Source organism: Dipodomys merriami, unplaced genomic scaffold (genome assembly GCF_024711535.1).
Source record: "Dipodomys merriami isolate MVZ:Mamm:240054 unplaced genomic scaffold, mDipMer1.0.p SCAF_2, whole genome shotgun sequence".
Lineage (NCBI taxonomy): Eukaryota > Metazoa > Chordata > Mammalia > Rodentia > Heteromyidae > Dipodomys > Dipodomys merriami.
In genome coordinates, this window is record NW_027203381.1 from 28,811,424 (window position 1) to 28,829,725 (window position 18,302).

At 41.4% G+C, this 18,302-nt stretch overlaps 1 protein-coding gene across 7 annotated transcripts in view; it reads right to left on the reverse strand.

Annotated features, from left to right (window-relative positions):
- The window catches only part of Fhod3 (formin homology 2 domain containing 3), a 430,675-nt gene that overhangs the window by 150,145 nt on the left and 262,228 nt on the right, over positions 1–18,302 (reverse strand). For all 7 annotated transcript variants that reach the window (XM_070029308.1, XM_070029306.1, XM_070029303.1 and 4 more), the window contains exons 7-9: positions 18,115–18,226; positions 11,903–11,997; positions 4,923–5,066 (exon numbers count right to left, since the gene is read on the reverse strand). In XM_070029308.1, the coding sequence (XP_069885409.1) occupies positions 4,923–5,066; positions 11,903–11,997; positions 18,115–18,226 (351 nt within the window). The remainder of the gene's footprint in view (positions 1–4,922; positions 5,067–11,902; positions 11,998–18,114; positions 18,227–18,302) is intronic.

Here is an 18,302-nt window from a genome sequence, read left to right on the forward strand (position 1 = left end):
TCTTTTGTGAGAAAATACTGGCTCTGTGTGGACCTTCTTATTGTCCCTGCTTCTATTGAACTTGGCTGTCCTGTAAATATTTTTTAATGCATTAACTTTCATAAAGGAATGAAGATCCCATCTAAAGCATTCAGTTGTCATTCTGAGTCACTACTCAGAGCATCTGTCTGTGAAGGTGACTGCTTTCATTCTGAACTACACCCTTCCTTCAAGCCAGCATCTGGCAAACGCTGTCATGAATGTGTGATGTTTGAAGAAGACTTGTATCCAAGCACTTATTAAGCTCAGGGAAGCTATTCTGCTATTTCTGCCCTGTGGGTAGGAAGAGACGAGGGACATGTGACTTGGGGGACCTCAAAGGGAAGCAGGCAAGCTTGAGTCAGGACTGGTGGACAGAGATGTGATCGTAGATGAGGCGCGATCATAGATGAGGTGCTGTGGCATGAATTATGAACGGTGTTGGGGTGTGAGAATGGTAGTTAGCCTTGCCAAGAATGGCTTTGTGGAAAAGGTGACATCTCAGTGGAGTTCTGAATGAGGAACAGGTGTTTGTCAGCTGGAGGATAGCAAAGAAACCCCAGCCTGAGCAAAGAAGAGAATGGGCAAAGGACAACTCCCAAGAGGACCCGCCTTTCATGTCTAGGAAACAGGAGAAGCTGAGTGAAGCTGAAATTTCAGAGGCATTTGGGAGTAATGGAGACATGCCACAGAGGCACAGAGATCATGGATGGTATAGAACCTTGTTTGAACAAAAGAGAATCTGGGTTTCATCCTGCTGGTCATGGAAAGGTTTGTTCATCTGTTCATTCAGTTTGTTTTCCTTAAATACAAATGGCATAACCAAACTGAAATTTTAGGAGGTTTGCCTTCCCAGAGATGGTCTTCTGGGACAATGCCCCTGCTGGATGCCAGCATCACCAGGCTCTATACAGGCTGCTTGGCCAGGCCCTACCTCTGTAGCCACCCCACATCTGCCCAGCTGATCCCTCTGTAATGCTTTCCCCCCTCCTTGTCTGTCTTTAAGGCATCATCTAAGATGGGCTTCCTTGCCTCAGTTTCTCCACCTGTTCTGTGTCTTTCCTTGGCAGACATGAGTTGTGGATTCTTTGCTTTTTGTATATTCAATCACATTTATCAGAATGTGCATGTCCTTGAGGTACTGGTCTTGTGTGTTTCATTCTCTGCTGTACCCCCAAAGTAGTGCCTGTCATTTAGTAGATCCTCAACAAAGTTATATCAAATGAACAAATTGATGGACAACTGAGTGAATCTGAAGATAGTGTCATAGTCAAGGCCAGAGATGATGAAGGACAAAGCTAAGGGAATGAAGATGGGAATGGAGAAAAAAATATGGTTTTGACTATCAAACTTCTCAATGTGGGACACAGGAATGAGAAAGGAGTTTCAGACAGCTTTGAGTTTGTAATTTTACAGACTCTGCTGTTGATAAATGTGGAAAAATGAAAAGATTGTGCAGCATTTTTGTTTTAACCATGGAAGGAAAGTAAGGACTATTGCATTTCATGTGTGGCTTGCAGGTGGATATGTATCAGACACAGCGCTACCCTAGAACCTTCTACACCTTTCGGTACTGCCATTTAACTTCCAGAAGAATTGATAATTTATTTTTGTTGGTTGTGGGCTTGAACTCAGCACCTGGGTGCTGTCCCTGAGACTGTTTGTGCTTAAGACTAGCACTCTACCACTTGAGCCACAGCACTACTTCCAGTTTTTGAGTGGTTTATGGAAGATAAAAGTCTCACGGGGACTTTTCTTTCCAGGTTGGCTTTGAATCATGATCCTCAGATCTCAGCCTCCTGAGTAGTTAGGATTACAGGCATGAACCATGGGCACCCAGTCAGAATTGGCTATTTTAACTGAAAAAAAAAAGAAGTTTGCAGGAAACAGGATAGATCTTTTACATGTGCTCCAGCACATGTTCACTAAATATTCAGTGAATACCAAATGAATGGAAAAAATACAAGATAAGAAGCAGGCAGAGAGGCAAGCCATCATGAGCCTTGGAAAGAAAGCATTAGGATGGACTGCAGGCAGGTAATACAGAAAGGAGGTCTCCCAAGGACACACCAATACAGAGGAGGAAAGAAAGAAGGACAGAGGAACAGAGTCAGTGGAGGACACTAAGAAAGAACAATCAGAAAGGAACTCTGGTGATACCCAGATATATACTGCACTCACCAGGAACCATATGCTAGCATCATCAGGAATTCTTTCATGATGTTGGTACAGTAATGCTTAAACAAGATACATACAAAAAGGGAAAGAAGAGGTGCTACAGATAATCTTAGGAAGTATGTTACCCAAAATCTAAACATAAATATCAAATGGAATTACAACTGTTTTTGCCATACTTGCCAGGCAAGCACTCTACTCCTGGGCCATGATTCCAGTTTGTTTTTCATGCTAGTTATTTTTGAGATATAGTCTCACTTTCTGCCAAGTCACACACTTCAACCATGTTAAGAAATCTGCTGCCATAAAGCTCAAGTAGTGCATAAAAAGTACATAAATGAAAATCTTCACTATAACAGCATTTATAATTGCAAAAGTCTGGGAAATGATGTAAATCTTTTTTTAAAAAACAAACAGAGGAGCCGGGTGCTGGTGGCTCACGCCTGTAATCCTAGCTATTCAGGAGGCTGAGATCTGAGGATCGTGGTTCAAAGCCACCCCGGGCAGGAGAGACTGTGAGACTCCTATCTCCAATAAACCACCAGAAAAACCGGAAGTGGCGCTGTAGCTCAAGTGGTAGAGCGCTCACCTTGAGCTGAAGAGCTGAGGGACAGTGCCCAGGCCCAGAGTTCAAGCCCCACGACCGACAAAAAAAAAAAAAAAAAAAAAAAAAAGAACAGAGGACTGGCTACATGATTATAGTAAGTGCATGCACATAGACAATATTTTTTGTGCTAAAATTGGTGCTTGAACTCAGGACTATGCAGTAACACTGGGCTTTTTTATTCATGGCTGGCACTTGAGCCAAAACTCCAATCTGGCATTTTTGCTAAATAAGTGGAAATGGAGTCATCTGAATTTTTCTGTTCAGACTGGATTCAAATTTCAAGCCTCAGATCTCTGCCTCCTAGGTAGCTAGGATTTTAGGTGTGAGGCACTAGCACCCAACTAGAGACAGAATGGTTTTAGTCCACAGGCCTGGCCCAAAACAAATCAAGTGTCATAGGTATGTGACCTGTGCAGTGGCCCAAGGCCCACATTTAGAAGGGACTTCCTTTGCTGTCTTGAAATCTTATTAATTTTATCTGTCAACTTCTGTTGTAGGAGTGGATTCCATGGAACACATGCAGGAGTGGATACAACAGGTAGAATACATGTCTTCCATTTCTGTTGCTCAGGTACATAGATTCAAGTAGACGTCTAATGCCTAACAAAATTAGCAAAACACTCAACTGAGGGGTGTCAACAGCCCTGAGAACCAAACAACCCCTTGAAGCACATCTAAAGTCACATGCAAAGAGATGACAACTCACGAAGCCCTGTCATGTCCATTTTTCTCATGTTATTTTCTTGTATTAGCAAACCACATACACTGAAATGAAGGCATAGGAAAAAAGGGAAAGACACAGTAGCCCAAAGTTCCTTGTCCTTTCAGCCCTTCCTTACTCATCAATAAGATGAAGGCAGTGTTGTTGGCAGAAGGTACACATATCAAAAAAAACTAAGTCAATTTTGGCCAGACACTGGTGACTCACGCCTGTGATCCTAGCTACAGAAGGCTAAGATCTGAGGATTGTGGTTCAAAGCCAGCTCCAAAGGAAAGTCTATGAAACTCTCATCTCCAATAAACTATTCAGAAAAAGCCAGACATGGCACTGTGGCTAGCCTTGAGCAAAAGAAGCTCAGGGACAGCGCCCAGGCTCTGAGTTCAAGCTCTAGGATTGGCACCCATGTGCATGTATGTACACACACACACACACACACACACACACACACACACACACACACACACACACACACAAAGTTAATTTTGTGCCCATTTTGGTAAGAATTATAAATGTGAGATTTTGCTGATTTTTTAATATACAAATTAAAATGCTCTTATATTTGTACTTTCAACTGACAGTGAACAATATAAAGATGAGAAGTAAACTTCATGTTAGTAATTTAAAATTTTAGGTTTTCTTTCCTTTTGATATAATGTAGGAAAAAAACCCACAACAAAGGAGAATACAAGGAAAACCACCTTAACAAGCCAAAGAAGAATGTAATTTAATATATTTTAAAAATCCAGCTGGAAACTGGTGCCTCACACCTGTAATCATAGTTACTCAGGAGTCTGACATCTGAGGATCACATTTCGAAGTCAGCCTGGGCAGAAAAGTTCTCATGAGACTCTTATCTCCAATTAACCATTCAAAAAACCCCATAAAAATCCCAGAAGTGGCACTGTGGCTCAAGTGGTAGAGCCCTAGCCTTGAGCAAAAAGAGGCTTAGGAATAGCACCCGGGCCCTGAATTCAAGTCCCACAACCACCACCACCAACAAAATTCCTAGAGTAGCTCTGAGCCACTATACTACACTGACCCCTACAAATTATGCAGCAGATCTGTTTTCCTTTCTCCACTTATCCTTTCTCTTTCCTCTTTCCCAACATTTCTCTGGAGTAAAAGTACTGCTGACATAAGATATGTTCTTGAGGATAAAATTGCTCCAAGCTCCTGGAAGGTTTGTCAAACACAGACTGCTAAGCTCCACTCTCCAAAGTTGCCGATTCAGGAGGTCTGGAAGTGGGGAAGGGGACCGAGAATTTACATCTGTAGCAAATTTCCTCTGATGTGGCAGCTCTGCATCACACTTGGAACCCCTGGTCTCAAGTATGCACGAAGGACATCAGCTTCTGACATTTGCTGAAGAGCACAGTGACCTGGAAGGTCATGTTCTGTTACCTCATAAATATTGAATTGCTCCACCAAGTCCAGGTCGGTCCCCCTCTTGTTTAAGTGTCTCTGGGAGACAGCAGCAATGCCCAGTTCCTCCAGACAGTCCACCACATCGTAGAAGGCATCTTGATCTGGTAATCCTGACAATGTCTAGAAGAGAAGAATCAGATACAGGAACATCTTAGAGCCTGCTACATGTCTCTGAATGGGACAGCCAGTAGTCTCAAATTATAACACTGTGGAATGATGCAAGAGCAATGGAAATTTCACTTGAGAATAAAACCTTCTTGGTTTGAGAGATAGAATGAACCCCATGAGTATGAGTGGGGTCCCATGGGTGGGATCACACACTCACAATTAGGTCAAGTATGCTTCAAAGTGAAGGAATTTTGTATGCATCATTAAGGTCCCAGTCACTTGTCTTAAGATAAACAAAGGGGAGGATTTCCTGGGTGAGAACTAAGAAAATCATTTAAAAAGAGGGCTTGGGTCTTCCTTATGTTCAGAAACTGAAGATAATCATTCTGGCTTCAAAGAAGGAGCAAAATGCCATTAGTTCTACAACTATAAGGAAATTAATTCTGCCAACAACCATGAAGCCTAAAGAGGACCCAAGCTTGCAAGGGAAGTCCAGTCCTGATTACCACTGTGACTGAAGCCTTGTGAGACCCAAGAAGACCACCCAGGTGGGTTATGCCTGGACTTTTGCCCCAGGAAACACTGAGATGATAAATGTGCTTTATTCCAGGAAGCTAAGCTTTTGATTGTCTGTCACATGGAAATAAAAAATTCAGGTACATCATGATTAGACAGCTATCGACAGCCTTAAGATGGCCTTGTTTGTGGTCATTTGGGTAAATGCCCAGAAGTGGGATTGCTGGGTCATAGGGGAACTCTATGCATAGTCTTTGAAGGAACCTCCACACTGCTTTCCAGAGTAGTTGAACAAGTTTACACTCCCACCAAGAGTGTTGTAGCATTCCCTTTTGGCACATCTCCTCCAGTATCTGTTGTTAGATTTCTTGATAATGGCCATTCTAATCGGTGAGGTGAAATCTCAATGTAGTTTTTGGTTTTGGTTTTGGTTGGTCATGGGGCTGAACTCTGGGCCTGGGTGCTGTCCCTTAGTTCTTCAGCTCAAGGCTAGTGTTCTACCCCTTGAGCCACATTGCCACTTTGGCTTTTTCTGCATATATGGTGCTGAGGAATTGAACCCAGGGCCTCATGCATGCAAGGCAAGCACTCTACCACTGAGCCACCTTCCCAGCCCTTCAATATAGGTTTAATTTGCATTTCCTTTATGGCCAGAGAAGTTGAGCATTTCTTCATGTTTCCATTGGCCATTCTTATTTCCTTTTCAGAGAAGTCTCTCTTTAAGCCTTTAGCCCACTTATTAATGGGGTGGTTGTTTCTTTGAGGATTTGTTTTTAGAGGATTTAATAATAGCTGGAGTCTAATAATTTAAGTTCACTATAGCTTGCCTCCCCTTGATCTATGAAACTTTGGGAAATGAGTAATATTAAGGCAGCAACCAAGAGACAAAAAGATGAATACAAAAAGTGGACTTCTCTTTTAATTCAACCTCTCTTCAAACAAGGAGAACATCTCAGACTAGATTTCTGATCAGAACTGGAAGATGTCCTGGAATTTATTGCAAGCTCTTGGTTTCACAAGTGAGGGAAATGAAGGCAGGGAACCGAAAAGAGATTTGCCACAGGCAACTGAGCCATTTGTTATTCAGATTGAGATTAAAGCTCAGGCTTGGAGTTGCCAGTCTCATCTCCTTTCCACACCAATTCCTGCATTCTGCATAGATTATTTTAGCCTGGAATCTCAGGTGACGCCCTTTATTCCCTAATTCTTTCACTACTTTTTAATTTCTAAGAAAGCCATATAAATTTCAAAATTATTTTAAGCATGCTAAATTGGCTCCGAAGATATTAAGACCAACATTCCATAAAGATAATCCATTTTAAGTCTATCAATACTAGCATATCTCTAAGAATAACCCAAATAATGGCTTTTAACCTTTTATGCTGAGCAAAGAGGATACAAGTATGATTAAGATCAGAAACTATTGAAAAGATGATCTTGAGGAGTATGGGAAGGGATGGGAAGGGGAAACAACGAGGAGGCAACAATGCTTGATAAGAAATGTACTCGTTATCTTGCTCATGTAATTGTAACTCCTCTGTACAGTATTCTCACAATAAAAATAAATAAATAGACAGACAGACAGACAGACAGACAGACAGACAGACAGACAGATAGACAGATAGACAGACAGATAGATAGACAGACAGATAGATAGATAGATAGATAGATAGATAGATAGATAGATAGATAGATAGATAGATAGATAGATAGATAGATAGATAGATAGATAAGATGATCTTGCAGTTGCTTAGTTATTCAGGAGCACCAATAAAAACACCAAGAGGAAATAGTGGTAAGTGGGTGCTCATATGTATAGCCAAGTGTGAAAGAGCATACCAGCATCTGTCACAGCATAGTGGCAGTCAACATGGCATTTCCAGGCAACTACTGTCAAATGGGCAGCTCTCTACTCCCTGCACCAAGTTAAAAATCAAGCACTTGTTTAAGGAATTCCATCATTACCACAATCTCTTTCATTTATTGGTTTTAAGTAAAAAAACAAAAACAAAAACAACCTCTAGAATTTTGTAAAGGGTGGGAGCAGAGGGAAATGGCAATTCAAGTTCTGGGCACAGAGACCATTAGAGATGCCCTGATGTCAATGTGTACGACTTAAGGGTGGCTGGCAAGTCAACATTTAGTATTAAGCTTTCTTCAAAGCATTTGGAGCTAGCAGGAACCAACCAACCAGTGTAGTTTTCTCTTGCTCAATCCACTCTCTTCCTTCCTTCTTTACCTTCTCCAGCCCCCCGAGTCAGCTGAGGTTCTTTTACTCAGAAGTTTCCAGAACATTAACATCCTAGACCTAATCCCCATTACCTTAGTGAATCCAACCATAAAGAGTACAGAGGCAAGGGTTGCTAATAAATAACTAAACAACGCTATGTATAAAACTCAATAGACTCAGGAGCCTTTGTTCAATAATAAGGTCAGAACGGAGGCTACCCTGGTCATTTGTCATTTACACTGAAACCTTGAGCTGAAGCCAAGACTGCAGAGCTCCAGCTTTTGTGCCTAGCTGTAGAGGGGACAAATACAGCCTCTTTTTCTGCCTGTGCAGGAGGAGGACAAATGCCAGAGCCGTCATGCACCTATTTTTGACTGCTCAGTTATTCCCACCTCACTCCCACCTGTCCTTGGGTATCTCCACCCAGTTCTGCACTGTTGCCCTCACAGCTAAGTTGCTGGCATCTGACAAAGGTGGCAGCTTTCCAGGCCTCCTGGGGTCCAGGTGCCTTCTGGGAATGCCCATAGTAACCTACCTTGTTACTCACAACCTGCATCCTAGTCTACAAGATGGCTCATACCTGAGCCCCCATAGGTGAAATTTTCTTATGAGGCTTAAGGGTGGGGTGGGCAGGGCATTATCTATCCTATTTAACCTCTCAGGGTGAGATAATTTTTGGAGATCTCTCAGATTTTCTAAACGTGGGTAGGGGGTAGGGATGTGGCTGGGTTGGGAATGAAGGTAGTAAGTCATTTCATGTCTGTTTATCCAAGATAATAATTAACTTCAGTCTTACAACCCAAAGCAGGCTAGGAGTTATTGGTCTTGTTTTGTTATGAAAATGCCATTTTTTAGCCAGGTGTTGGTGGCTCATGCCTATAATTCCTAGCTATTTTGAAGGCTGAGATCTGAGGATCTTAGTTAAAAGCCAGCCCAGGCAGAAAAATCCATAAGACGCTTATTTCTGATTAACCATCAAAAAGCTAAAAATGGAACTATGGCTCAAGTGGTAGAGTGCTAGCCTTGAGCAAAAAACAAAAACAATTTAAGGACAGCGACCAGACCCTCAGTTTAAGCCCCAGGACTGGAACATACATATATATGTACATAGATGTGTATATATATGCATATATAAATACACTTTGTGATTTTAAATTACTTCAGTATTGTTCATTTTGTTGAAATCAATATTCATTAGAAACCACTGAACTTGGAATATAATTTCCCACATTTCAAAGTCTACCTCTACCCCAGATCCAGATTAACATTTCTGTTTGATATTCGGTTTGTTAGCTTATAACATTTTACTCAACAAGCAATAAACATTATGCCAATTCAACCGAAACCAAAAACTCTATATGAGTGACAGCAGTCTGTTGACTTTTTAAGTAAAAGTACATTTAAGGAACGAACCTCTTCCAGGATTTTCCTGGGCTTCTAGGCAAAATAACAAAGAATGAGGCTGAGCTGCCAGAAGAGAAGGAGCAAGTGAGGAATTCCTGGACATTAAATGCATCATGATGGCCAGCAGATGATGACACATACTGGGGTTTTGCCAGAAACTGGCAAACAGAGTGCCCATGAGCTGCTCATAGCCCAAGGACAGCCAGGCCTGGCCTCTACTAATAAAATAATGGATAAAGCTGAACCAGTATTACTGGGCAAGAGTGAAATTTCCATTTTTACTGAATTCAGTATTTCATAAAACAAGGCCAGTGACTGGAAAGGACAGAAAATAGATTAACTTAATCTTTAAAAAAAATTGCTTCAAATCACATGGAAAAATAAGCTCATAGAGAGATTTGAAATTAAAAGCAGAATTCTTAAGATTAACCATCAGAAAATTTGTGTTCATTTCCTTTCAGGGATATATGAGGGTTTTCTGTGAGCTCATCAAGCAAATATTTCATTAAAAAGTACTCATTACCAGTATCACCTAGGGGAAGAAGTATTACAATTTCGCTATGTATTTGTAAGTTTGATTAAGGTCTTTCATTTTCCTACTGAGTTCTTTCTTAAATCACTCAGAAGAGTATCTTTGTTCTGTGTTTCAACAAGTAATTCTCTAGCTTGACATTTACCTTTAGTTATAATTTTAATTTTTATTCTACAAACAAAACCATCCACAATTTAATGCAATGACATATTTTCATCCTCTCTTGTGGAACCTTTCATATTAGTTTTATTATTCAAACAAGTTTTAGGAATGTTGCCAGTACCAAAATGGAGTTATTTATGTCAAACCCAAGCAAAACAGAGTTGGGAGGCCAAGAGAAAGGGCCTCTCACTCATGTATGCCTATATGAAAAAGTATTCAAGGGATTCTGAAAACTACAGCATTCCAGGAAAGTTGTTAGCAACAGGACACTTGCCTAGCAACATTGGCCTCCACCAATGAGTTATCACCAACTCCTGACATTCTCCTTCCTGACATAACTACAGCTCTTTGTTTTACAATAGTCTACATGGATTTCTCCCATTTTTCTTGCAAAGGTTTCTCTTTGCCCCAATCCATTCAAATATGCCTATGGCCTGCCACTAAATGTCAACCTCAAATTGTGATCCCTAGCTATTCCCAAATAAATTCCTTGTGTCAGAGTCAGTCTTCTGTCACTCAATTTAAGTTGGCCTACTTATCAATGAAGAACCAAGTATGTATGCATTTATCTCTTTCTACATGGTTTTACATGGTTTAATTTATTACATTAAGCTCTTTCATCTTTTTGGGAAACATCATGCCATGTGGTCAAATGATGTTTTAGCTTATTTCCATCCCTAAACATGGATGAAAATGCCCTGTCCGTGCTGATGTCGATTGTGTGGCAAGTCATTCTGAACAATGGGTCTGATTTTGGGCTCTTCCATGCTAGTCATCTTCCTACTGAGGAGGGAGCAGATTGCCTTGTTTTAAACACCTGGTAACAGGTACACTATGTTACTATTTGATTGGAGAAGTTGTGTCTCATTTATACTGATTTCTATAAATGTGTCTTCGGCTCATTAGGAAAATTATCTTTCCAGTTATATTCCAGGAAGGAATTTTGGATCTTTCTGAAGCCTTAATCATCACTGCAGTTGGCTTTGAAGGCTCACACCCAACAGCCTGGAAAGGCCCGCAAGATGGTTAATATTATGGCTAGCATTTGAGATGTGGCTATCTGAATGAAGGACCCAGAACTAAGAGGGTCTGTGCCAGGTACTCATTGCACTGCTTCACAGCAGCATCTCTGGGGACAGGTAGAGAAGACTGGCTCTGCCCTTCAAGTACCAGGGAAGCACATGAAGGAAGGAATAGGATCACAAAAGTGAGGTTACCATCATATTCCAGGAGTGGAATTCATCCAAGAGTCACTAACTCTGCCCAAGGATAAGAATTCAACACTCAGTGGAATAGGAGAGGCATGTTTCTTCCTGACTTGTGAACTATTTCACTGGAGTAAAACTATTTCATTCTTAAGGAAAATTATCTTCAAGCATATATCTTTATAGTCATAAAATTCTTGCTGTCATTTTTCTGGTCTAACTAATATAACCAAGACTTAAAAGGCTGTAGACACCTACAGCTTCAGGACAGGCATGTGCACCTGTGCACACATGTCATGTGTGTTCAAAAGGATTTTTTTTTCCTGGGAGAAACACATTGCAGATGGGATTCCAGTCACTGTAATAGGACACACTAAGTATAGTTCTCTGACATTCTATTACTTTCCCTGGACTTCTATTGCAAGGCACCATAAGCTACGCGTCTTAAAACTACAGAGAAGGGCCATGTTCTCTCTAAGAGTCTATGGGAAGATCCTTCCATACTTCTTTCTAGATTGAATCCTGTTCATTTTTGGCATTCTTTGGCTTGTATATGCATTATTCTAATTTCTGCCTCTGTTTCCCCATGACTGTCTTCCTTGTACACATATGTTTATACTGTCTTTTCACTTGTGTCTTTTCTTAGAAGGACATCAGTGATGTCAGATTAGAGTACAGTCCAATGACCATGCCATGACAGGATTACATCTACTAAGATTCTATTTCTAAATAAGGTCACATTCATAGGTACCAGGAAGGTTAGGACTTCAATTCTACTCCTTAATGCACATGGACCAACCTTGTTCACTAAAGTCATTGCATAAACCAGCAGCTCTGTGTCCACTCCATCTTTTTCCTCCAGGATTTCCATGATATTGGACCAGGGTTTGATGCCTATGAGTAAAGCAAAATTAATTAAGACACAGTTGTCCAACAATACTCCTTATCCAAACTACATTTATCATTTATCCAAGAATTTATCTCCCAGTGATAGCAGTACCTTTCAGTCATTAAATCTCTGAGTACAATAATATCTTTAAGGTGGACTTGAACATAATCCTAATTAAGAATGTTCCAACACTATATCATACCTTCCATGCCCCTTTGCCAAGAGTACTGAATGTGATTCAACATCAGGATGCCTATCTGCTTGCTTGGAAAAAAATAACCTTTAAAGATATAATTTTTAAAATCCATTCATGTACAACCTTTTGGGTCACACACTTCACTGAAAGTAGAAAAGGCCTTCAGAAGTACTCTCTGAACATCCATTAGCACATAGGGAAAGAAATACAGAAGTTCGCTGGTCACTGTAGCAGTGACTCCAAGCAATGGTGAGGAAACACCTGTCTAGCCAACCACTATTATGTTTATTCCATCGAGGCATGAACACAGGTAGACACAGCCAGGTATGACATTTGGGAAGCAGTTGTCTTTGATAGGTTTTTAATCTAATGGAGCCAACAGAGCCAACAACAGCTGAGTCCGTCACACAGCAAAACAGTTATCTTGCAGTGGGGATGGCTCTGGAGGGCAACAGACAAGATGTGGCTCCTGAGTGGGCCACTTGAATGCTTGGGGGAAGCTCTTCCTCAGCTTGAGAAGGGGCTGGGCACTGCTTCTCCTTCTTGACCTCCAAGCCCAGGGCAAGGCTGCAAAGGGGGGAAATAGACCCCCGACACGGTTTCCAGGCCTGAGATAAATATTTGAAGTGAAGCAAACCTTGCTTTGCCCTTGGTTTGGAATGTGAAGCTCTTTCCTGCTTTTTCTATAAATATCTCAAAGTGATATTGCTTATCTTCACTTGATAAAAGTAAATTTGGCAATAACCTCAACACAGTAGTTTCCAAATATTCGTCCTTGGATAAGTTATTTTAAAGTGATCCTGGCTTTGAGATAAAAGTTCCTCAAGGGCAGAGACAGAATTGTTCATCTCTGTACCATCAGCACAGTGGCTAGTTAGCAATATGTGCTCAATAAAACGTCTGAGGAGCAGTAATAGATATCTCTGAGAGGGCATGAAGTGAGTAGTTTGGAGTTGTTTTAAAAGAATCAAAAGGTTGATGCCACATTAAGAATAAAAAACAGGAAAATTAAGAACAGGTACTTTCTATATAATGCAAAAGATTCCAATATGGCTTCCCACAGAGAGCCAAGTTATTCTCCCAACAAATCAACAGAAAATCTTAACCTCTGGTTGAATTGCCCAGGCATTCAGAACCAGATGATCTCCTGCAACCCTTTCCAACTCTGAACACAAAGGCATGCTCCATCTCCTGCTAATGGAGGAATTATCTCCTTGCTGGTATTTATCTTGGAAGCTCACACTACAGTGTAATTGTCCTTTGAATCCCAGTAAAGTAACCACTTCAACTCTCACCACTTCACAGCTCACTCTCCATGTGCAATCCAAGAGCTCAAGGAACCTCTGCTTATATTTGCAACAGGGGTGGCTTCTAACACACACACAGCACCAGACTGCACTATCAAACACATACATTAGGGAGTTTTCAGTATGTAGCTCATAGGAAAAAATAGTAAAACCAGAATTTCTAATGGTGCCATCAGGACCAGAATGGCTGCCTGGTTGCTTACTCTGAAGCCATAAAACCCACCAGGGCCTGGGAAAGGAAAAACCAAGAAGCAGAGGCAGGCAGCCTAGCTACATTCCCCTTTCACACACAAATGCATGCACATGTGTGCACCATTTAATCCACAAAGAATAAAACACTCAAACACTGGCTTAGTTTAATTGAAAAATGTGTTACTCATTTGTATATCTGATTCCCTTATTATCAAATCCTTAAAAGTTAAGGATTTTAAGCCTGGAGATGTGTATATATTTACACACTGCTGAAATGAATGTTCGCTTTCCTTTGACTGTTCCAGAACCAGACAATGGAAAATACTTTAAAACATGAAGATGAAAGAAGGAAATATTGGAATTAACAAAAACAGCTTTGGCAGGGCCCAGGCTACACCCGTATTAAGTACAAGCACTTGTAACTTTGCTAGAAGTTTCCTCCCATCACAACCAAGTGACCTAGCTCACTCTTCTCACCCCTATCACTAGTTCTGCTCTGTGTGCATGTGTGTGGGGGGTGCTGTATGTGCAGACGTGAATGTGTTGGGGAGAGGGTATTCTTGTAATAGAATCATCTACCATGGTGACCATACCCCTTCACATATCAGAGAAAAGAACTGAACCCCAAAGTAGTAGAATGAAAGCAGACTCTGTTGTTCTTAGCACCAAAGGAATGAATTAGAAGACAGTGTTTAACCATTATCATCTGTCTCTCCCCAACTCACTTGCCCATGCATCCTCTCCCCATATACTAGGTACAGGCATTGACATTTATGAACATAATTGATGCTTGAATACCTGCTGAAATAAATGTACTGTACACAAACAGTACTGAGCATTGTGTCTTTCAATAGTGGCACTCTAACATCAGTAGCTGTCATGATGATGGTAGTGTAATGGTGACACCCACTTGCCCAGAGGCGGGCCTTGGACACAGGTACCCAGGTCAGTTTTTCCTTACCACTAAACCACAGTGTCTCTATTCTTAGCACAGAATAAGGGGCTGGTGACCTCTGTGTTCTTATTTTCCTACTCTGTCACACCATTAAGACAAAAGGAATCCCAAACTGTTCAACTGTCTTATACATGAGTTGTTCTAACAGTCAGACATGTGCTGGAAAGTTCTTTCCAGTATATTCCATTCCCTTCCACATAACAGATCCACACCCCCCCATAGATACTTCTGTTATAAACAACAATGGAGATACATCTAAGGCTCTGTCCACCTACAGCCTCTACAATGCTTTGTGTATTTTTCACCAACCAATTTATTTTACAGCAGAACCCAAAAACATGGTCACTTGAAAGGATGGCTAGACTTCCCTGTTAATCATGTATGATACACATGGTTAAGAATTATGTCACATCTCCTCACAGTACATTCATATAAAAAAATAAAACTTCTTCAAAGGCTGTGAGTCCAAGATCTATGACTGAAATTTAAAAATGAGTTATCATGTCTGGTCTTTTGTTCTGCCTCTGTGGGAGAAGCAAAACCACACAGTATGAAGGAAAGTCTCCTAAGGGAGAGGTGGGCTCCAAACCAATGTCCTGGCCACCATGACAGGGCAGACCTCAAGGGAAAGGAGTCTCTAACATAGTAAAATGATAATGCAAGGCTCATCCAAAAGATGAGCTTATGTTACACTCTTTTCCTGTTGGGCCCTGTCCAAAAGAGGAAAATGACCAGAACATATGAGCAAGAGAGAAGATCCGGCAGTCTTCAGTAGACCATGCCAAGCCCAGAGACTAACTCAAACCCACCCTTTTATTCCAGCCCCTGGATAGAAGCATAATTGGCTAGATCAAGTGAAGTATTCTAAGTTTTATATAAAATGTATTACTTATTACCTGTGGTAAGTGTGTGGCCCCCTTCAGCTTTTATCCCTTGCCTGCTAAGTGTTCCATTCTGAGTCACCAAGTCCATGGCCCCCATAGCAAAATGAGCCCTTCTGGATAATTCATGGGCGGCCATGCATAATGTTTATAAAGCAACCAGAGGAATTTGTTCTGGGATGACCTCATTGGCTTAAGGTGATAATGATTTGAGGACTTGTAGTTTATATTGGTGGTTTTATTTGCAGAGTCCTTAAATCTGACAGTTTTCTTCTGTATTAAAGAGAGAGAGAGAAAGAGAGAGAACTGTCTGCACTTGAATGTGTGACTCACCCTCACCAAGAAGTGAGGGTAAAATCACTTTGTGAGTAAAATTTATGGCTTTTCTTTTTGTAAATGTGTGCTGCACACGTGGATATTCTCCAGTCACCCTGGGTCATCACTGGCACCTGGGGCTGCTCTCTGGCCCAGCTGTAAGGGAGCTGGAGAGCAGCTTCTAAACACTCGAGGTGGAAACACACCTGGAAGTCGTGTTGCTCTCTTCAGAACACCATGACATATTTATATGTTTAATTCCATCATAGGATTCTGGAAAGATTTTACTAGCAGTAAAATCAGATGATGTTATGTGTATGTATTATAAAATCACAGCCAAGACCACACATGTCCAAAAAGAAACATACTATTGAGCCACACATGATAAGCTATTTCTGAGTTTTTCCATTAGTGCAATTCCTGTTTTTTTTTAAGCTGTTAGTGCTCAGTAGCAGACCGATAATAGCACTTGCCAAATGTTTAAGAAATTTTATAGGCAAAATCCATGAAGCTGAGAAAACAATCTATTCATTTTTTTAACTTATACTAATTGAGAAAAGATGGACATCATTCTGTCTTGGTAGAAAGAGTACAGGGGCTATAAAGGAATCCTGGATGTGGGGTACAATGCTTCTTGCTCAACAAAGTCAAGGGAGAACTCCAGGGTCATGAGATGGCTGCCCTCTAAAATAGCCCCACAGTAAAGACCCTCAGGATATCCATCCTTAGGAGAGGATGATACAAAGCCCATCCATTATCCTAAAATAACCTCCAGAGTTGGGAGATAGAGATGAGAGAAACTTGCTGCTTACTCTCTAAGCCCTGACACCTAATTACTTGGCCTTGGGAAAACCAACATGGTTTCTGAACCACTGGCAATTCTTACTAAGGACTTTCAGCTGCCCCTCTGATCTGCTTTGGCCCATACAGCTCTTCTTATCTAGCACACCAGATGGCAATAGGCTGTGATAAAGAGAAAAATTGTCCTGGTCTGGGATTCACCTTGTGACTCATAGCCCCTGACTGTGCAATTAGGCTTTGTCTCCTTCGCATACCCCAGAGAGAGGCTGGCCCTGACCACTCCCTAGTGCTGGCATCTGGCAAAGTACAGAAACCCAATTCATAATCCAGGATAGCTTTTTCAGAAACTGGAGGGACATCCTCTAAGCAATGCTTAGAGGTTTGAATCAAGAGTGCTGCAGAATCCCCCATTTCTTCCAGACAGTTATCTACAGGCTGGCTTGTACATGCATGCACACACATGCACACACAACTATAAGGAAATGTTACCAGCATGCTAACATCTATTTATTGTCTTTGTTGTGATCAGAAGTGATTTTTCAGTAGTCTTCTTTATATTGATTTTTTTTCTAGCTTTCTACAGAGGTATTACTGTTATAATCATGAAAAGAAAAAGCAAATTCTCTAGGTCTTATTTTGGTTCCTACTTGAGTCTTTATAGGATGCTGATAATAATAACTGTGTCCTATTAGGGAGGGACATAAAAGACAAAAGGAAAACATCCCCAATTTTAGCTTCAGACTTCATACTACCATAAGGGCCACAGGGTATTACAGGGTAATCCAGATCCAGTACTCAGTCTTCTCCACATGTGTGACACACTTGTCTGCTGGGGGCAGGTAGGTGCTTGGACACCAAGCTGAGAGAGGGAGGCAGTACTTGCAAACGGGGCACACCTTCACCAACAGGCAGGCAGTGATGACAGCACAGCAGAGCAGAGTCGGACACACGGGGACCATGTAAATGTATGAGCAAGGAAAAAAAGGAGGAAAGGGGCAAGCCAGGTAGGAAATGGGTATGGCTTGAGGTCCCCTACGTCAGGTGAAGGACTGGAATGGACTTCGCACTCAAATGCCATTGGCAAGTTTTAGATGGCAAATGATGTGACCTAGTTTGTGTTGCTCTTTGAGGTAGAAAGGAACACCAGGTGGGAGGTAGTGAGGACTCTGACTAAGAAGGCTCAAGCTTATCTATGGGGTAGACTGGATAAAGTGTTGTTGAGGGGAGGAAGGGGTCATAATGACAGCACAGACAGGAGACAGAATGAGCTGGCTCTTGGTGGTTTCAACAAGTGTCTTCACTGTCCTGAATAAAGTCCAAATATGTTTCACCTCCACTGTCACACAACAGTGCAGCTCTAATTTACTATCTTAAAAGATGTTTCATGCAAGGAGATGTCCCCACACAGGAAACTGAGAGGTCTCCAGTACCACACATTGTTTTTCCGTGAGGACACAGCACAAAGGACTGCTTACCTCTCTTGGTGTCAACAGCAGACACAGCTTGAATGAGGAGGGGCGCATTGGACTCAGAGTACTCCACAAAGACAAGCAGGAGCTTCAGGGCAGTCTTAACCACCAGGCGGAACTGGAGAAAAGACAAAATCATCATGTAGTTGTAGACATGGTGGTCTTGTCCACTGAACACCTGGTTCCCACCAGTA